At 37.8% G+C, this 19,135-nt stretch overlaps 2 protein-coding genes across 3 annotated transcripts in view; one reads left to right on the top strand and one right to left on the bottom strand.

Moving 5' to 3' along the window:
- Window positions 1-19,135, top strand: part of LOC145985382 (methyl farnesoate epoxidase-like) — a 287,065-nt gene that overhangs the window by 613 nt on the left and 267,317 nt on the right. The gene's annotated exons all lie outside the window — the stretch shown is intronic.
- SP1173 (major facilitator superfamily domain-containing protein SP1173) overlaps window positions 1-19,135 on the bottom strand; it is a 147,991-nt gene that overhangs the window by 9,284 nt on the left and 119,572 nt on the right. For both annotated transcript variants that reach the window (XM_083119342.1, XM_083119341.1), the window contains 4 exons: window positions 10,993-11,184; window positions 9,135-9,478; window positions 5,049-5,953; window positions 720-889 (listed from right to left, as the gene is read on the bottom strand). In XM_083119342.1, the coding sequence (XP_082975468.1) occupies window positions 720-889; window positions 5,049-5,953; window positions 9,135-9,478; window positions 10,993-11,134 (1,561 nt within the window). In that variant the 5' untranslated portion in view covers window positions 11,135-11,184. The remainder of the gene's footprint in view (window positions 1-719; window positions 890-5,048; window positions 5,954-9,134; window positions 9,479-10,992; window positions 11,185-19,135) is intronic.

Below are 19,135 nucleotides of genomic sequence, written 5' to 3'. Positions count from 1 at the left end.
CTGTTTATGAATATTTATATCTCAACTTCCACGGTAGATAGGGAAATAAAACCTATGGCAATAAGTAGTGCACTACATCAAGTTTTTTTGTTTTTTTTTCATTTCATTGTTTTGTCTGATTCTTATTCTGATTCCCATATCATGGCCACCCCGTTCGCCGGACATAACCCATCTTGACTTTTTTATGGGGTTACGTTAAGGACACAGTGTTTAGTTCACCAGTTCCTGATATGTAATCTCTTCAGACACGAATACTGGATGCTATAGAGACGGTGATGGAAGAGATGTTGGCAAAGACATGGAGAGAAATTGAGTATCGCCTAGACGTTCTAAGGGAAACAAAGGGAGCACATGTCGAAGTGTACTGAAAACAAAACATTATGAGTTAAGCTACCATTTCCAACAAACCGCATATCTGTATCTAGCACAGTTCTTTAGCAATAAAAGTTTGTAATCAGGGAAAGACTTTATGGTCACCTTGTATGTATAAATTCAATTGGATTTGGATTAATGATAATTGCAATTTTTCATGTCTACAGAAAAGAAATATCACATAGCCAGGAATTCAAGTAATTTCCAGTGAGTAATAAGAATTGCTATCCTCAATGGAATCCATTGAACTGTGAGTGGTCTTATGAAGGAATAAGTGAGATATAAGCATTTGACATGATAATAATAACCAGACTAGCTATGTGGCATTGATATACATGGAAACTTACCTGTAAATCGAACAATGTAGAATGTAAATGCAATGATGAGAAGATTAGCATGTCCACAATAATCAACCACTCTTTCAGAATTCCATAAGAAGGGTATGGCAGGCAGTGCTCCAACAGTTGCTGTAAGTCCAATTAGCAATGGTGATATATCATTTTTATCATACACGTACCTGCAAATTTATCAAAATATACACAGAAGTTCAGAATAAAGTCGCATATACATGTTATCAATAATAAAAACACTGTTGAAGATGGTAAGAAACTTGATTACAGAGTTTAAGTCCACTTTTTTTTGCACAGATGGGCTAATTCTTACTGGACCTACAGTTTCAAGTGTGACATGAACCACTATATGTGCTCACTGGGCATCAGTACTGAAGTGTACTAGTAGTGAAATTGTAAGAGCAGATTGTTGAAAGAGACAATGCATTTTCAGTAGAAAGAACATCAGTTGACCTTTGGCCATATGTTTCAACACTTGATGAGGGAGGTGTTATGAATCTAAAAATTAAAGAAGTATTCATTATTCATTGTGCTGCAGTTCTATTGTTAGAACTGCATTGTTAAAAACTTTCAGCAACAAACAAATAATTAATTCTATGGTTTCAATAATTTTTAGGCATATGTTGATCTCAGTTTCTAGCAGCCATAGATTGCCATTGAAGGAATATAATAGCAGTGTAATTTCTCATAATTTTTAATTCATGCACATTGGTAGATTCCTCCTTAAACTAGGAAGGCAAAAGATAATGTAAAGGTACCTCATGGTACACACATGGCAAGATGGCATATGGGATGATGTGGAGGTATAGAGCTCTACATATCCAAAATCCATACCCATGCAAAATGGGTGAACGGATTTGAATTTGAATTTGAATTTTCTTTTCTTCCGTTGACCCTTGATTAAAAGGGCATGGAAAACGTCAAGATACATAATGAAATAATAATTAGTTTAGTACATCATAACAAAAAAGAAGAAACATTGTGTAGTACATTATATCACTACAACAAAGTAAAAATTCAAAAATACACTTCATTACACTGCAATAAAAATAAAAACACATTATCATTGTTGCATGATTGAAATAAGAATACAATTAAAACACATATTGTGTATTCCATTGGCCTTGTATTGTCTTGTTGCATGAATTCTCTGATACTGTAGAGAGCTCTCTCTGTCAATATTTTTTTTCGTTGTTTGTATTTCTTTATTTTTGGAGATATCAGTTTTATTTTCTCAGCATTCATTGGTGATTGTTTTGAGATATTGAGTCTGTGTTGGTTCTGGCAATAATTATCTTTCCCCCTTGTATTGTGGTTGTGTAATTGGTTATTATTAGTCATGCTTCCAGTATTTAGAACAAATGTTATAGCCTTATAGATGTATAGGGAGTATTTTGTCATTATTTGTTTCTCCCTGAATAACTCTTTGCAAGATTCCCTACAGCCTAGTTTGTACATTATTTTAAGTGCTCTCTTTTGAAGTCTTAGTATTATTATAAAATGATCCACCCCAAGCTATTATGCCATATTCAACATAGGGGTAAATTAGTCCATAATATATGCATTTGTTAATTTCTGTTAAATTATATTCAGCCATTTGTTTTAGCAGGTATAGATTAGATGATAGTTTACTGCAGATGTTGTTAATTTGTTCTTCCCACGTTAATTTTTGATCTAGTGTTATTCCCAAAAACTTTACTGAAGATAGAGTTTCTAACAAAAATTTTCAAGAAGTGGAAAGTGTCAATTGTAATATGTTTTTTTAAAGGGTTTGTTGTACGAATGGCCCGTGAGGCCGAAACATGCCCTCTCAGTAAAGATGATAAAGACGATATTATGAGCACATTGTCTATGCATAGTGTTTGTGACTCAAAATCTATGTTTCAGATTGTATTGAATATCATAAATTTTGTTTTATTGTTGTTTATTATTAATCCGTGTGAATTTAAGTACTGTGCCAGTTGGATTATGGTGATAAAAGTGTTTGTCAAGCTTCCTAGGGTCAATACCTCTGGCAAGAACGGTTGTGTCATCTGCATAGGTGACAATTTTTGTGTTTGGGTATTCTGGTACATTGTTTATGTACAGAATAAAGAGCAGGGGCCCCAGGATTAATCCTTGGGGTACTCCCATTAACACTTTCCTACTTTGTGATTTAAAGTTAGTGACTATACCATGCATGTTGTAGCTTATTTGAGTAATTTGCATTCTGTCCTGTAGATAAGATTGAATAAGTTCATAAGCTATCCCTCTTATTCCTATGTTGCTTAGTTTGACCATAAGGAAGTAATGTTTTACCTTATTGAATGCCTTGGAAAGATCTAAATATATAGTGTTTGCAGCTTTGTGTTTCTCTAATGTTTCTGTTACATAGTCTGTTAACTGTGCTAGAGCTGTTTATTGGTTTCCCTTTCTGGAATCCTTGCTGGTTTCTGTTTATTATGTTATATTTGTCACAAAACTTTATAATATAATTTGATAACATTTTTTCCAGTATCTTTGAAAAGCAGATGTTAGGGAGATAGGACTGTAGTTCTCAATGTCTATTTCAGCTCCTCTTTTGAATATGGGTATCACTGTGCTGTTTATTAGAACTTTGGGGAATGTACCATCTTTTATTGAATTGTTAACTGCATACAGCAGAGGTTCTAAAATTGATTCTGAACAGGATTTAATAAGTTCAACTGACCATTCATCAGGCCCATGAGATTATTTGTTTTTTAAACCTTGTATGACTATTTTTAGCTAATTAGCACTTACTTCTGGGATATATATATATATACTGTTTGGCCGATCTTTGTCCATTGGGATATCTATAGTGTTTTGTCATTATTTTCATTCTCTCTGTTTGTGTTGGTTAAGTTTATAAAATATTCGTTTGTGTCAGTTAGTTGGTAAAGGTCTATCCAATTTTCCTGATGTAAGAGATATTTAAGATAATCTATATTTTGCTCACATGTATCCATCCCTACATTCTATTGTGTAACTTTTTGAGTATTCTAACCTTTTTCCTTGTATTGTAATTTTTTGAGACGTGTGGTCAGAGATAAACGTATGTAGGACTTCAGCTTTAATGTGATTTGATTGTATGTTTGTTATTACATGGTCAATTAGGGTTTCTGTACTTTCTGTTATTCGAGTTGGTTCTTAAATTATTTCAGTTAGGTTGTTTGACTTCAAGGTATCCAAGTATTGAGCACTGTTTGTGTCTTGTTTTAGAAGATCTATGTTTATATGACTAAAGATTATTATTATGATTCTTGATCTCGACCATAGATGGAATTATTTGATCAGGATCACACCCATTTGCCTTTACCCCCCCCCCCTTTCAAGGTTGCCCCCAGGTACCTATTTATACGAGCCCCCAAATAATTTTTCTTTAGAGGATCTAATGTATTATTTTGCTTCTCTTGTAAAGTTTACTCAGAATTGTGCCACATGAACTTAACTTTAAATACACATTTGAAATGTTCTAGACCATCATTTTGGGGGGCTGAGACCGCTAAACCATCAACTTTGGGGGGACTGAGACCGCTAAACCATAAACCTGGGGGGGGGGGGGGGCTATGACCAGAGACAGCAAAACACATGACTTATTACTATATACTAAGTATGTAATTATGAGTATTGTTAAAATTTTTACTAAAAAGAGTTTCAAAAGACGATGTGCATGAACTGGGGTAGTGGATGAGACTTTTGGGCTACAAATGGCTCTAACATGACATTCAGAACGAGATCATTGATATATTAGGGAGATCTGTTTTGCGCTCCGTGGTAGCAGATATTAAAAGTCGGGAATATTTTGCTATTATGGTTGACGAAACTTGTCAAATGTCCATTCGTGGACAATATTAATATTCTGCATTAGAACTGTGAATAAAAATTTTGATATTTTTGAGGAATTCATGGGCTTTTACGTGATTCCGAACACTGAGATCAAATCTTAAAAAAGGGAGAGAGTGAGTCATTCATTAATTTATTTGAGTGATCAGAGCCCCCCCCCAATAATTTTGACAAGTCGGCGCCCCTGATGTGCACATACAATTAGCAAGGAACTGATATTTAAACAAACAGATTGTTTGTTTTCAAAGTAGTCAAAATAGATTTTAAAATAATTTTGTTGTCATGTTCCTCAATTTTCAGCCATTCATTGCATTATTTATGTCACAGAAGTCTTTGCAAATCTTGTAAGTTAAAAAAAAAAGAAAGAAAGAAAAGAAAACACAAAAGAAACAAATATGTGGTCAGTTTTCTTAAAAACAGAACAACAGATTCACGAAAAGATAGTTTCAATCCTGTGCAAGATTTTAGTACTTTTTTCCTTACCTGGGCAAATAAGACTCCATTGCTCCCCAGAATATGCCAAGCAATGTGAGAACAAATAGAAGAACAGCAGTTTCTCCACTATGAACCAATCGTGGCAGGTAGGACCGGAGCCGACGAGCCTGCCATTCTGGGTGCAATGGCACTGCAGCTAATAGTATGGCTGACACTAACATAAGGGCTGCAAAAACAAAGAAAGGCAACGGCCACGGTGGCCAGGGAGATGGCAGGTGTATTGTTGTTAGAAGATAACCAACGATTGGTGCAAATGTTGCAAATCCTAAGGTACCCCAGACAAGTTCATGACCAAAATCTCCTTTGTGTTCATGTGTCATGATAAGTATCATGGCGTCAATCAACGCAACAGCCGCAACCGGGAATATATCAGCTATGGACCGCACAATTAGGTAACACCAGAATGTTATCTGAGGATTTCCTTCTATTATATCGCATTTGCTCATAGCCAGTAAGTTTCCAGAGACATAAGGGTTGAGAATATTGCAATAAACATTGCACGTAGGTTTCTTTGTCCGGCATGTAAGCGACTCGTAAAAATTATCATTGATGCTGAAGTGTTCAATGGGGTAAATACACTGATGTTCTTGGTCATCATAGTGTGGTAGGCTGATGTTCATAGCTAGGCCAATAGTGTCAGCTGTGTAAACATGGCAGACCACCTTTCCTCTGGCATCCTTGAAGCACAAGTGGGGTGGCCGTTTTTCTTCAATTTCCTCGTCCATTGGTATCGAAGTTAGGTTCAGATTGTCCAAACTTGCCTCCAGTGGGTCAGAATTGTTCTCATATCTCAGAGCCAAAGCCACACCGCTGCCATCTGATTCATCATCTCCACTTCCTTGTGGGTCATCGTAACAGACATAATCACACTTCCCAAATTGAAGAAGTCCAACCTGGAAAAGTACAAGAAAATTATTAATCCCTGCTATTTTCCTCTCTCATCATAGACCTTTTATATATTTCCATGTCATAAAAAGTGAATGTTTCTGAGATTATCCACTAGATAAAAGTAATCATTTTTGGCAACATTAATTGATTATTATTAGTGCAACGTTTTCAAAATTTCCACTGCGATGAATTTAGTACTAACTCTTTTCTTTCAAAGCATTGGAATACACATATGCACTAGGGATGGCCAGATCTGGATCCTGATCCGGATCCAAAACTTTTGGATCCGGATCCAGTACTTTCGGATCTAGATCCAGATCCGTTTTGCCATCCCACATGCACTTCTTTGGAAAGTAAGAATGTGTTTATAACATATTGTTACCTGCTAATATACATATATATATATGTGTATATATATATATATATATATATAATATACATACATACAAATATATATATATAGTGTGTGTGTGCACGCGTGCGCGATTTGTAATTAATTAATACACTTACAAGGGAGGTCTAAGTCTCCCCCTCCGATTTCCATGAAACTTGGCAGGTGTATGGAGGGACCCAAAGGAAGAAGTACGTGTTTTTGTGTTTCAGCTAAAAAACGGTTTTAGGTGCCAACCCCCCCCCCCCCCTCAAACGTCAAGATGAGGAGAAATTGAAGTGTTGATCTGACCCCGAGACCACGTAAATATGGCATAGGAAGAAACAGGGGGCATAGGGCCTCTCTATACACCTGCCAAATTTCATGGAAATCGGAGGGGGACACAGGGGTCAGATGATCCCCACGTCAATTTGTCCTCATATTGACATTTGAGGCGGGTTTTGCCCCCTAAAGCAATTTTTTAGCCGAAACAAAAAACACGTATTTCTTCCTTTGGGCCCCTCTATACACCTGCGAAGTTTCATGAAAATCGGAGAGGGACACAGGGGTCAGATCCCCACTTCAATTTGTCCTCATATTGACATTTGAGGGTAGATTGCCCCCTAGAACAGATGTTTAGCCGAAACAAAAAAAAAACACGTATTTCTTCCTTTGGGCCCCTCTATAAATCTGCCAAGTTTCATGGAAATCGGAGGGGGACAGAGGGGTCAAATGCCCACTTAAATTTGTCCTCATCTTGACATTTGAGGAGGGTTGCCCCCTAAAACAGTTTTTTAGCCGAAACAAAAAAAAAACACTTATTTCTTCCTTGGGGCCCCACTATACACCTGCCAAGTTTCATGGAAATCGGAGGGGGACACACAGATCAAATGCCCACTTAAATTTGTCCTCATATTGACATTTGAGGGGGGTTTGCCCCCCTAAAACAGTTTTTTAGCCGAAACAAAAAAACACATCTTTCTTCCTTTAGGCCCGTTTATACACACACCTGCCAAGTTTCATGGAAATCGGAGGGGGACACAGGGGTCAGATCCCCACTTCAATTTGTCCTCATCTTGACATTTGAGGGGGTTTTGGCTCCTAAAACAGTTTTTTAGCTGAAACAGAAAAACATGTATTTCTTCCATTGGGCCCCACTATACACCTGCCAAGTTTCATGGAAATCGGAGGGGGACACTTAGATAACCTCCCTTGTTAGTCTTACACTTTGTAATTATATAACAAAAAAAAGGTAAAAAAGGTAAAGTGTTCCCCTGTGCATAGCACCACGCCATGAAGGCGTATAGGGGGTGTGGGGGACACTGCATATATTATAATGTTTTATTTTAATTTGTAAAACTGTAACTGTAGAAAAATTGTATAATTTTTGTATAACATTTCTATCTTGTTATATGTGTTAAAGGTTTCATCCTGGAATGGAATGTCTCACATTTATGTGTGTTTCCATTTCCAATACATTCGAATGAATACATATTCGTTTCAATGGCATTTACAAAATCAACTCTGACATTTTATGTTAAACAAGTAAGATTATTTTTGTGCACGAGTGTGTTAGTCGATGCATAGCAAAGTATTTTAGGAACAACACTTGAAAAAAATTATTGTAGGACTAACTAATGAAAAATTTCTTTGTAATCGAAGATCATAATACCTTGTAAGGTGTGGTAATATTATAATGGGATTGAGATATGAAGCTCTCGGATCCGGATCCGGATTTTCAGATCCGGAACTTTCGGATCCGGCTTTTTTGGATCCGGCTTTTTCGGATCCGGATCCAGATCCATAAATTTTGGATCCAGATCCGGATCCGTTTGGTCATCCCTAATATGCACACCCAAATACACATCCACACCCAATGGCGCAACCAGGATTTTTGAAAGGAAGGGGTTATGATGTACACGTTTTCTGGTAGTCAGCCCTCATTTTGCCATCTTTTCCTATCTTATATGTTCTTTCTTAAGAAATATTGGGCCAAAGGGAGGGGTTATGACCCCCACCAACCTCCCCTTTGGCACGCCACTCCCCACACCCCTTATCACACTAATGTCTGCACAGGATGATACTATTTTCTAGTAGATAAAAGATGAGTGATGTAATGTGAAATTGTTATTTTTGTTTTGGAAATATGTGTTGCATTACTTCCCGTGTCATAAAAAAAATACATTTCTAATTATGTTTGGCCCATTTGGTTATTGTTGTTGCTAATACATATTTATTTTTGTGAAAAACAACTCTGAAAACAAATGTTCACTTTACGAGTAAAATATTTTTTAAAAAAATAAGGCAAAAGTATGCATTTGCTGTTAGCATGATACCAGAAACTCAATTTTAATACATAAGTAAAAATTATGTCCAGCTCCACAAAGATTCATTATGATTGTTTTGAACTGACTATATTTTAAACACTCACACAAGAACATGTAACGGGGCCTCCCCGATGGCGCAGTGGTAGCGTCGTTGTCTTGTAATCAAAGGGTCCCGGGTTCGATTCCCGGTGGAGGCACATAGTGGTTCGGATTCAACTTTAAACTGAAGGTCCAGTCCCGATTAGCCATACTGTGCATAAAGTGGACTTAAAAACACCAACTCAATCAATCAAGAACACGTAACGAAATTATTAGAAAAAGTGCATACACTCACATTAAGTAATGCAAAACTAACACTTTGTGCCATCATAGTTATTGCTTATGCATGTTTCAACACTTATGTATGTGTTTTATTTATATTTCTAGCACATATTTTGCATAATTACTTTACTGTATTACATCTAAAAAAAATTGTGTACATCAACTTACATCAGACTCTGTCCATGAATAACAGTCTTCTGTGTGAACACATTTTGCTTGCACAACCGAAGCACCTTCAGAGTTGCAGTGAAATCGTACAGCAGGTGGTTTTCTGGACTCATAACTGCTAACTATTGGTACATTAAGGAGAAGAGAGTAGAAAATGGCTCCGAAAATAAGACAGCCAGCCAGAAATATTTTGTGTCGTCCCAATCTGTCCACTGCAGGCCCGGCTACGAGTGGTCCCAGCAAAGATATGCAGGGAGCCACCATGGAAACTATTCTATTCTGCTCCTGTGTAAGGCCAGCCTTTTCCATGTGAATTGGAAGGAATGGAACGAGACTCCCTATACCTGTAAAAGCAATAGTAGCAGCAATAGTAGAACTGTTGATGAGAATGGCAATACAGAAGCATACAAAAGGTTTCATCTTGTGTTTGAATTGAACTTAATTCATAATAGGGTTAATTTGCTGCTGTTGTTTGTGTTATTATTGTCATGTTCACTCTATGCAACAGAAAGAAGGAATTTGTATTTTTCAAATGCCACATGTCGTATCATTAAAATCAGGAAATTGTTTGTGAGATACAGCAATTTACAGTCTTTCAAATTAATTTCAATATGAACATTTTATCCTTAACATAACCTGTGGCTCAACAGCCCTTGAGGTCCAAGGGTTACTAACCGACTGCCAGCCTCACTCCCACATGCCTCAGGTTCCTCTGAATACAATAAAACACCACCAAGTTCTTTGAGTTTCAGGATCACTACTCAAGCCAAATTAACAATGATAATAAAGGAAGGAGGTTCATGATTGTATTAGTTAGAATGGGGTGGTGACTATCAAATAAAGTAAAAAAAGCAACCCTTAGTAACATAAACAGCAGAGGTGGGCGATCATCCAACTAATTACGGGATGATGTGCGGTCAGCATAACAAACCTCCAGTCGTTGTTGTAGGTTTTCCATATCCAGGTTATGCTACTCAGTTGTTACACCCCCCCCCCCTCCTCTTTCCCAGGATACTCGAACCAGTGCATTTCCGAAGCCTGAACCCAAAGTCTGACTGATGCTCTAGACTGCACAGCCAGGATACAGGACCATTTTATCATTCTATTTTATAAGTTATATTAGCAACAATACTTTTGTATTTGTCTCATAGATAAAATATCAATGCTCAATAATCTGAATCTGAACCGAAGATTCATCTTTGTTATGGTTCCAAAATAACCAGTGCATCTGCACCAGAAACGAAACTCGTTTCTGGCTCCTACAAGCTTGTTCTCATACAATAATATGGTCCTCACTGGTGGCATAGTGTAATCAAGGATCCTGGGCTCGATACTCAGTGCAGGCACTAGTGATTCAGATTCCACTTTAAAGTGTAAGTCCAGTTCCAATTAGCCTACCTGTGCATAAAGTGTAAAGTAGACGTAAAACAACAACCCAACTTGTAAAATAGTGCATATTCAATGGATCCCATCCAAAAGTTCAAAACGTCTGACTCCAAAAATTGGAGTCAAGCTGTTCCCACATATCTGCAAACTTTGAAGAGATAATGGATAAATATGAAGTTTCATTACTTCTGTACCAAGCTATGTGTTACACAATGGCATAGATGGTGCCAATATGTGTATTCTGGGATGTTGAACTTGCTATCTTCAAAGAAAGACAGTCATTTAGATATCTTCATGTATGGTGATTGATATGATTATTTATATTACTAATACTATTAGCAACAGTACTAGTTCAAAATTACACTTATGCCTATTATTGTTTTTAATAGTGTTGCAATGTTGTCTTGTGCATGTGTTGCAAAAGTCAAGTTTTAAATAATAAATCTATATACAGGTAGTTTAAACATCTTACCTCCAAAGAAACAAAAGAGAAGTATTTTGAGAGGCAGAAGATTGATGACTATGCACCCCATCCTTTGATTCTTGTCGCCTTCCACCAGAATCTGCCCAGAGGGCTCTGCAGTATCTTCTTTCTTTCTTCTTCTTCCAGCCATTATTGTGGGTTAGCACAGCACCCAGATATTGTGTTAGTAGTTCTCACATCCTGCAAAGAAATATCATAATATTTTTTAAAATGTGTTTTATTTTTCATATTTAGATTATAATATAATAACAGGCATTCAATATCAAGAATTTTGATCACATCAAGACTTAGCTCCAACAATGAAAGGTAAAGTTTCATCCATACAGAGTTTTGTTTCTGTTTTTCAGTAAAATTGAGGATGGATAAGGGATATGAAAACCTCGATGCCCACAAGAACCCCCCCCCCCCAATCAATATAACATGTTTGTTGTCAAAGGACAGGACTTGTTCTAAGAAAAATCGCTTCGGTCGATTGCGGGGGCGAATAGGAATAGGAATTTTTGTGTAAAATTTAAATCATCTTCTTCGAATTGTGTCTTTGCAGAAGGGGATACTCCACAATTTCCCCTCCCACAAAAGCGCAATTCTTTCAGAGGGAGAGGAAAGATAGAGAATGTAGAGACAGAGAGGCTACCGTCTGCTACAGATTTATGCAGTTTAAATCATTTGCCACAGATCGAGTGTATGTTAACAAACGAGGGATGATCAAAAAGTTCGCAGCGTGAAGTTTAAGGTATAAATTAAATCGTTGGCCTACGGTTTGATGGGCAGCAACCAACTTGCACACTCAGCAGTGCTAGAAATTAAGTTAAGGAATTTTATCCTTTGCATCAAAAATAATGATATTTCCTCTTATGATAGAATCGATTGAACGTAAATTAAACCTGGATATCAATAAAGAATTTATTTATTATTATTATGTTAACAACCTTACAAAACGTTGGTGCAAAGTGATAAAAAATTACAGGAACTTTGCTTCGTTCTCACTTCTCCTTTCAATTAAAAGGCTAACAAGTTTATTAAATTACAGTTGCTTCTGCTCACATTATAGCCTGTTTGTGAGCTACACTCAGGGCCGGCGGAAGAGGGGGGGGGGGCGAACCGTGCCATCGCCCAGGGCGGCAGAATTTGAAGAGAAGAAAAAAATAAGCTTATTGAAAACTTGAAAGTTATAATATTATATTGTATAACTTAGAAGTTAATATATGCCAACCCACCGTTTTGAAGGAATATATCAGTAGTCTCACTTTAAAACCACTGAGTGACACAAGGTGGGAAAGTAGTTTCGTTGCCTTAACCCCGTTGAGATATCGAGTGGGAGAGGAGGTTATTTCAGTCGTTCACCGCCAGAGTGACGGCCGTTCGGCGGACTCTTCATGCAACAGGTCCCGGCAAATTGCATTACAGGAAGTCCGTAACAGAAACCGCTTGTTTTGTAATGTTTCCACTTTTCACAATTACAGTTACAATTACAATTGAAATAAGCACGTACCTTGTCGCAAGGATGCTGTGTGTGTGTGGAAAAGGTGTCCTCCCAAATACAAATATTTCTGGCACCTTATTTCTGACAGAAAATCTTAGATTAGACATCGCTACTTTATCCTCAGTTGTCGCGACAGCGCCGGCAGCTTATCGGGGGTTGGGTGAGTTGTCAGCGGCGAGAGGGCGATTCATACTGCACGTGTCGGCAGTGATGCCAACCGTAGGGACATGTCCCTAAGCATAGGGACTTTTCACTAAATTTCGCCCGCGTAGGAACGTAGGGACAGATTTTGCCAAATGAGGGAAAACGTAGGTACTTTTTTCAATCTTGGTAAATTACATTTTATGAATTAGTTTATCTGGATACTTTAGCGAAGAGGAGAAAAAAGAACTAACTAACAAATCTCCATCAGAATTTTGGAACATGTTATCGGTTGCCAAAAACTTTCAAGGCAAGTTCCTTTTTGAAAACATTTCCACTCTCGCGAAAATAGTGCTAACATTGCCACATTCTAAAGCGGAAACGGAAAGAATATTTTCAATGTTAAGTGATACAAAAACAAAAAAGGGAAATAAAATGGGACCAGAATTGTTAAAGACTGCAGGAAATACAGCATCACCAACCAACATCTATCTCTGCACAGCAGCAGCATGTATGACTTCAAATAACATAATCAACAGTAAACGACTCAACGTTATTCATTAGGTGTGTGCGGGATCCTTTACTTTAAAAAGTCGTTAATTCTCGACGTTTTCTGCCTTGTAAGTTTCTGGAACTTATCGAAAATTGTAAGTTTTTATTCTAGAAATGCAAAAACAATCACTTAAAGTGAAAATGACTTGTAAAATTCGAGATTTCCAGTGCTTCGGGAAATTTCGAACATTTCGCGTCCCGAAAATTTTCCGACTTGGTCGGGAAATTGCAAATTTTTCAGTCCCGAATGTCGGGATTTAAAAAAATTACCGTCCCGATCCCGTCCCGACCCAAAAAATTCTGTCCCGCACACCCCTATTATTCATTAAGGCAAGAATTTACAATACCGGACCCTTCTGTAATTTCTATGCTACGTCTTATACTCACGAAATAATTATTCGTGATGATTTATCTCAAGTTAACATGTTGGGGTGAGGGGGAAAAAATGTTAATTAACGTGTAGAAGTTGTAAAATAAGCATTTCAATTCTCGCAATGATTCTCCGTATACAAGTATGGTAGCCATATTTGTTGATATGAACAAATTACAATTAGTTACGCTGTCTACAGCGTTGCCACACTGTTGATTTCATACTTGGAGAGCATGGATTGTGTAAGAATAGCGGAAGAGAACAGTAAAAAAGTTGTTAATGTTATACAGATTGTTAGGTGGAGTGTGCAGGAGGGCTAATTAATAAACTTATTCATTTCAGTATATTGCCCAAAGAACGTGCTTACATGTGACAGCGACAATCACGATGTAGAAGAACTGATTTGATTACAGGTAAATTTGGCAACATTACATCAATCATAAAATTACAGGATACTAAAATGGCGTCTTCGATGATGTTAAAGTGCTACGAAAAAAATATTTTTTATCGGTTCGTAATCACAATTACCGCACAACCATTCAGGAATAGCCCCACTGAGCATTCTCGGTAAGGTTAGGTTAAGTTAGGTTAGGCAAGGCAAACATAGTTAAAATTTGGGCTCGAAAAACGGGTAGCCCAACAAACCATTGACGGATAGCCCCACGAACCATTCAGGTACAAAAAAGGTAAAGTGTTCCCCTGTGCATAGCACCACGCCATGAAGGCGTATAGGGGGTGTGAAGGTAACGCCCCACACTTTCTTGATCCGGTCGTGAGTGGGGGTGATGTGATCAGCATCACGCCCCTGACCGCCTTTACCCCCCAGGGTTTCCCCCAGGTACCCATGTTATTCGACGCTGGGTAGGCGCCGGGGCCGCTTCCAGGTACGGTTAGGTTAAGTTAGGATAGGCAAATGTAAATTCGCTCCTTCATTAATTGTGGAAGCACCGAGCAGAAAGATTTGGTAAGTAAATGTGTATATTTTATCTTCTGTTTTGCATGCTCATGAGGTGATAATTTTTTTAGTCGCTTTACTTGGCGTAGGGACATTTGGTCAGTTGTAGGGACATTTTGACTACGTCTGTAGGGACATTGCCGAAAAATGGTTAGCAACACTGTCGGCTACCAGACGTCAGTGTACGTTCATGTTCACTTCTGTTTGCGTTTATCAGTACACGTGTTGCTTATACTGTGTTATTGTAATGTGCTACTCATGGCCAGTGCTTTATAGTGTGTTAATTGTTATTCATTCATTAGTTATGTCGTTAAACAAATATACTCTTGAACAGAGAGTTTTTATGTACGATAATTACGTGAAAACGAATTCTTGCAGAAAAGTGGTCAGGGAATTACGATAGACAGGATCTCTTGAACCTAAGAAACGTGTTGTATTGCTGTTAAAGGAGGTCATTTTCAACATCTCTTATAACACAGGAGGTTAGTGATCATCATTATTATTACTTTTAAATATCATTTTACGCTTTCGGTTTGCTTTATGCGCCGGGATGCTGTCTTCCCTTTCTGACAACTGACGATAAAGTAACGATGTCTAATCTAAGATTTTCTGTCAGAAATAAGGTGCCAGAAATATTTGTATTTGGGAGGACACCTTTTCCACACACACACAGCATCCTTGCGACAAGGTACGTGCTTATTTCAATTGTAATTGTAACTGTAATTGTGAAAAGTGGAAACATTACAAAACAAGCGGTTTCTGTTACGGACTTCCTGAACGCAATTTGCCGGGACCTGTTGCATGAAGAGCCCGCCGAACGGCCGACACGCTGGCGGTGAACGACTGAAATAACCTCCCTGTATATGATAATAATTGGCGACAATAAAACTGTACAAATGGTCGCACATGAGGCTGTGTATTGCAAACCAGTTGTGTGGCTTTACATTCCTTTGCTCACTACTTAATAGTTATCTGGTATGCCTTTTTACTCCACGTAATGTAATGAGCAAATGTCTTCAAAACATTAATCTACGATATTTTAGATGCTGTTAGATTTCTTGCAAATATATGAGCTCTTTGAAAAGAGCAGGAGTGATGAAAATTTTCAGTTTCTTAGACGCCACTTGGCAGCCAAGAAGGGCCTCCCTCCCTTCATTCGTGGAGGCGTCGGGAGCCGGCGGCCTGTGAGTCCCGGTGGATGAGAAAGAATTGGCATCGAATTTAGATATAGATGATACAAATATAGGCAACAAGGTCGAAATCGAAAGAAGAAGCAGTTTCAGTATGATGAAACTCTTGAAGATCCACAAAAACGGTAGAAAGGTGAATTTTATTACCAGGTCCTAGACGATTATTTTAGCTCTAAGAGAAAGATTTGAGCATGCAGCTTAACATCATAATGAAATTTCAATTTATTTTATGATATTAGTAAGCATAAAGACATGTCATCTGATCTTTTGTCTGAAAAGTGTAGAAAACCTGCCGGAATGCTAACTGATAAAGGGTCATGATTTTGCACTTAATGTGAGTGTAGAACTTCAAATTTATTAACAATTGTCGATAACCGTGGCAAGTGGCGAAAGAAGGTTTTTTTTTGGAAATTAAGGCTAATAAAATACTATCTTCGGCCAATCATGTCTGAAACACGCTTGTTTCTATTTTATGCACGATAGCATTATACGAAAAAGAATATTACATTACTTGTTATATTTAATATACTTTTGAGAGAGAGAGAGAGAGAGAGAGAGAGAGAGAGAGAGTTTTCATAAAATATAGGTCTAATAATAATATAAAATTAGTGTTTTTTTAAAATTTAACTGTGGTCGAGCGAGATATTCTTTTGTGCTTAATAGTATTGAAATAGCGTAACAAGTCTTATTATTTATTTTATAGTTTGATGTTTTACTTATCAATATATTGATTTTCAATTTCCTGTTGCTGCGTAATGACGAAGGGGGGGGGGGGCGTTCGAAAGGAAGCGCCATCTGCCGCCACCGCCCAGGGCGGCAAAATGACTAGCGCCGGCCCTGGCTACATTAGTAAAACAGCTTTCAGTGTGATGTAATTGCAAGTACAGTATCAACAAACAGTGCACTGGGTTATCGCTTGTCAGTCACTGAAGTTTGTTCTAAACTAGAACGATTACGTGCAAGGGCTATTCGTGCAAGCGATGTCAACTCATGTGTGTTTATGTTTTTCTTTTTCAAGAAGTAAGTTCCTGATAAAAAATCAAAAAAAATCGTATCGTTGTTACATCCGGGAGAGAAAGGCAATTCAGTCAATGTTCCAACAAGCCTTTACACGTGTAGCTAGCTACTCATGACGTGACACATTCACAAGTGTAAAACAATTGAACGAAAATTCTTGTTTATTCCCGTTACAGAATACTGCAAGAGAATAGGAAGAGTTGATAAGGGCCTATTTATGGAGACATTTCAACGTACAATCTTCTAGCCTGTAAATATTTCATTAAGTATTTACTATTAAAAGAACATCTTCGAACACCTTATTCCGTTATTCTAGAAAATAAACATATTCGTTTCCGTTCATTACTGAATTCTTTGTTTTCAAATGATTTTTTGCATTGTCTTCTTACGTGTTACATAATTTCGTTATGCCCGGACCGGATTAAGGTGGGTGCTATTGATGGTTCAGCATTAGGTCCATTCCTGAAATAGGCCCAGATGAAAACAGACGAGAAATTTCCGAAAGCTGGACGTTTTTCTTTTGCTATATTAACCTGAAAATAAATCTTAGAATGAAATTTGGAGCCCCAATTTCGGAAGCCTAGACACAGCATTACTTATTATACAGTTACTATTATTCTTTGCGCTGTGACGTAACTAACGTCGTTGTGTTTATTGTTCACCGAAGATTTCAAGCATCAGGCCCAATTTCGTCTTAATCCGGTCCTGGTTATGGCCATCAATCTTCAGGTTTATTAACATTTACAAGTAAGGGGAGCTTAGGAGCAAAGAAATAAAGAGTAATATTTCTGATTTCCCAAACGTCACAGTTATTTAGCAAATAATCCTGATGCTATTTTTATGAGATGTAAAACTTTTCGAATTTCTTCGCCCCAGATTTGATTCTTCCCCTTCAAAATTAGGCCCCAAGTCTGATTCTGGAACCTCAAAATTAGACTCTCAAGTCTGATTCATCCTCCTTAAAATTAGGCCCAAGTTTTATTCTGTCATAGCAAAATTAGGCCCCAAGTTACGCCCATGATGAGGATGAGTAATGAAATTGATGGACATTCACAAAGAACACCTATGCCGGGATCCCTGGGGGTAGTAGTGTGCTGTGTTGTATAATAAATAGGATTCAATGCAACCTAAAATAATATAATTGGATTAGATTTGTATTTTTTTTTACCCTGAAGTTGAGTTACATTACATTATTATTCATACACAGTGTACATTTTGCGATATTTTAGCTTGGGACCTCCTCTAAATAATAAATATCCTCCTGCCCTGCACTTGAGCCGATTGAAAAGATATCCATCTGATTATAGGTAGACCGGTTTGTGTTTTCGATGTAATATATGGCCAGGGTTAAATACAGCTTTATTTTCCCGTTTACGACAGCTGAATATATCCGATTAGCCACGCTTCTTTAATACAGCCAGGCATATTATACGTCTGAAGGCCATGACCCGGTAAAAGAATACCTTTGTATAGCTCGAGGAACTTGTGCTTTGCAGTGTTGCCAACTATTCAAACTCGTTAAAACCTAACACACCTTCGTCGAGTCGTGAATTAATGTTTATGGGTATAGCATCTTTCGAACTTTCTATCGATATTAATTTGTGTAAAAAGTCTTAAACACGAGTCTGCTTTAATTGACGGTTATATGTTGTGTGAATCGCAACCATGTATGTTTCTTATACCATACATATGTCGACCTCGGTAGCGGAGTGATTAGCATAAGCCACTACGAAGCCCAGACCACTGGTTCGAATCCCAGCCTGAGCACGAGTGTTCTTTCTCCGTCACCTTAATCATATTCTCATTTTTATAGTCACGATTAGCCAAGGGGGCAGAAAAGCAAAGCTAAATAACAAAATCAGACAATCCTCATACAAGCAGGGAGCCGCGGTGGTCTAATCGGTAGGGCGTCTGACTGCAACACGAGAGACCCGGGTTCGATTCCCGGAGTGGGTGATCTAAGGTCGGAATTTTCCCTGCCTTGTTCCCGCATAAAAGCGGCTCCGGGGCTCACCCAGCCTCACCTCCAAAATGGCAGAGATCGAGAATGGGGCCCTACCTCAACATCCCCTAAATGTGCCTTCATGCACGAGGAACTTTACCTTTTAACCTTACAAAACCACGCGGTACATGAACGCTATAAAGTAATGCTAGAATGTGGAACGTAAGATTATATTTCCAAAATACTTGAATTTATTAATGTGTTGCACAAATTTTTCTGCACGTGTTTGCAAATAATGTGTGGCTATATCCTGGATGAGCAAATATTTGTACCGGTACGTAAATTTGACTTTGTGTTTTTGTATTTTCGATGTATTAGTAGGTGTAGGACGCCTAGAGAATTATGCGTACCCAAAAAGTTACACTTCTTAAATTCAACTCTTCAATTGGAAAACCCTGGTGAAACACCTTCGTCTCCCACT

This window comes from Lepisma saccharinum, chromosome 3, assembly GCF_977018435.1.
Source record: "Lepisma saccharinum chromosome 3, izLepSacc3.1, whole genome shotgun sequence".
Taxonomy (NCBI): Eukaryota; Metazoa; Arthropoda; class Insecta; order Zygentoma; family Lepismatidae; genus Lepisma; species Lepisma saccharinum.
Note: the sequence above shows the minus strand (reverse complement) of the source record. Positions and strands in the feature narration are given on the sequence as shown.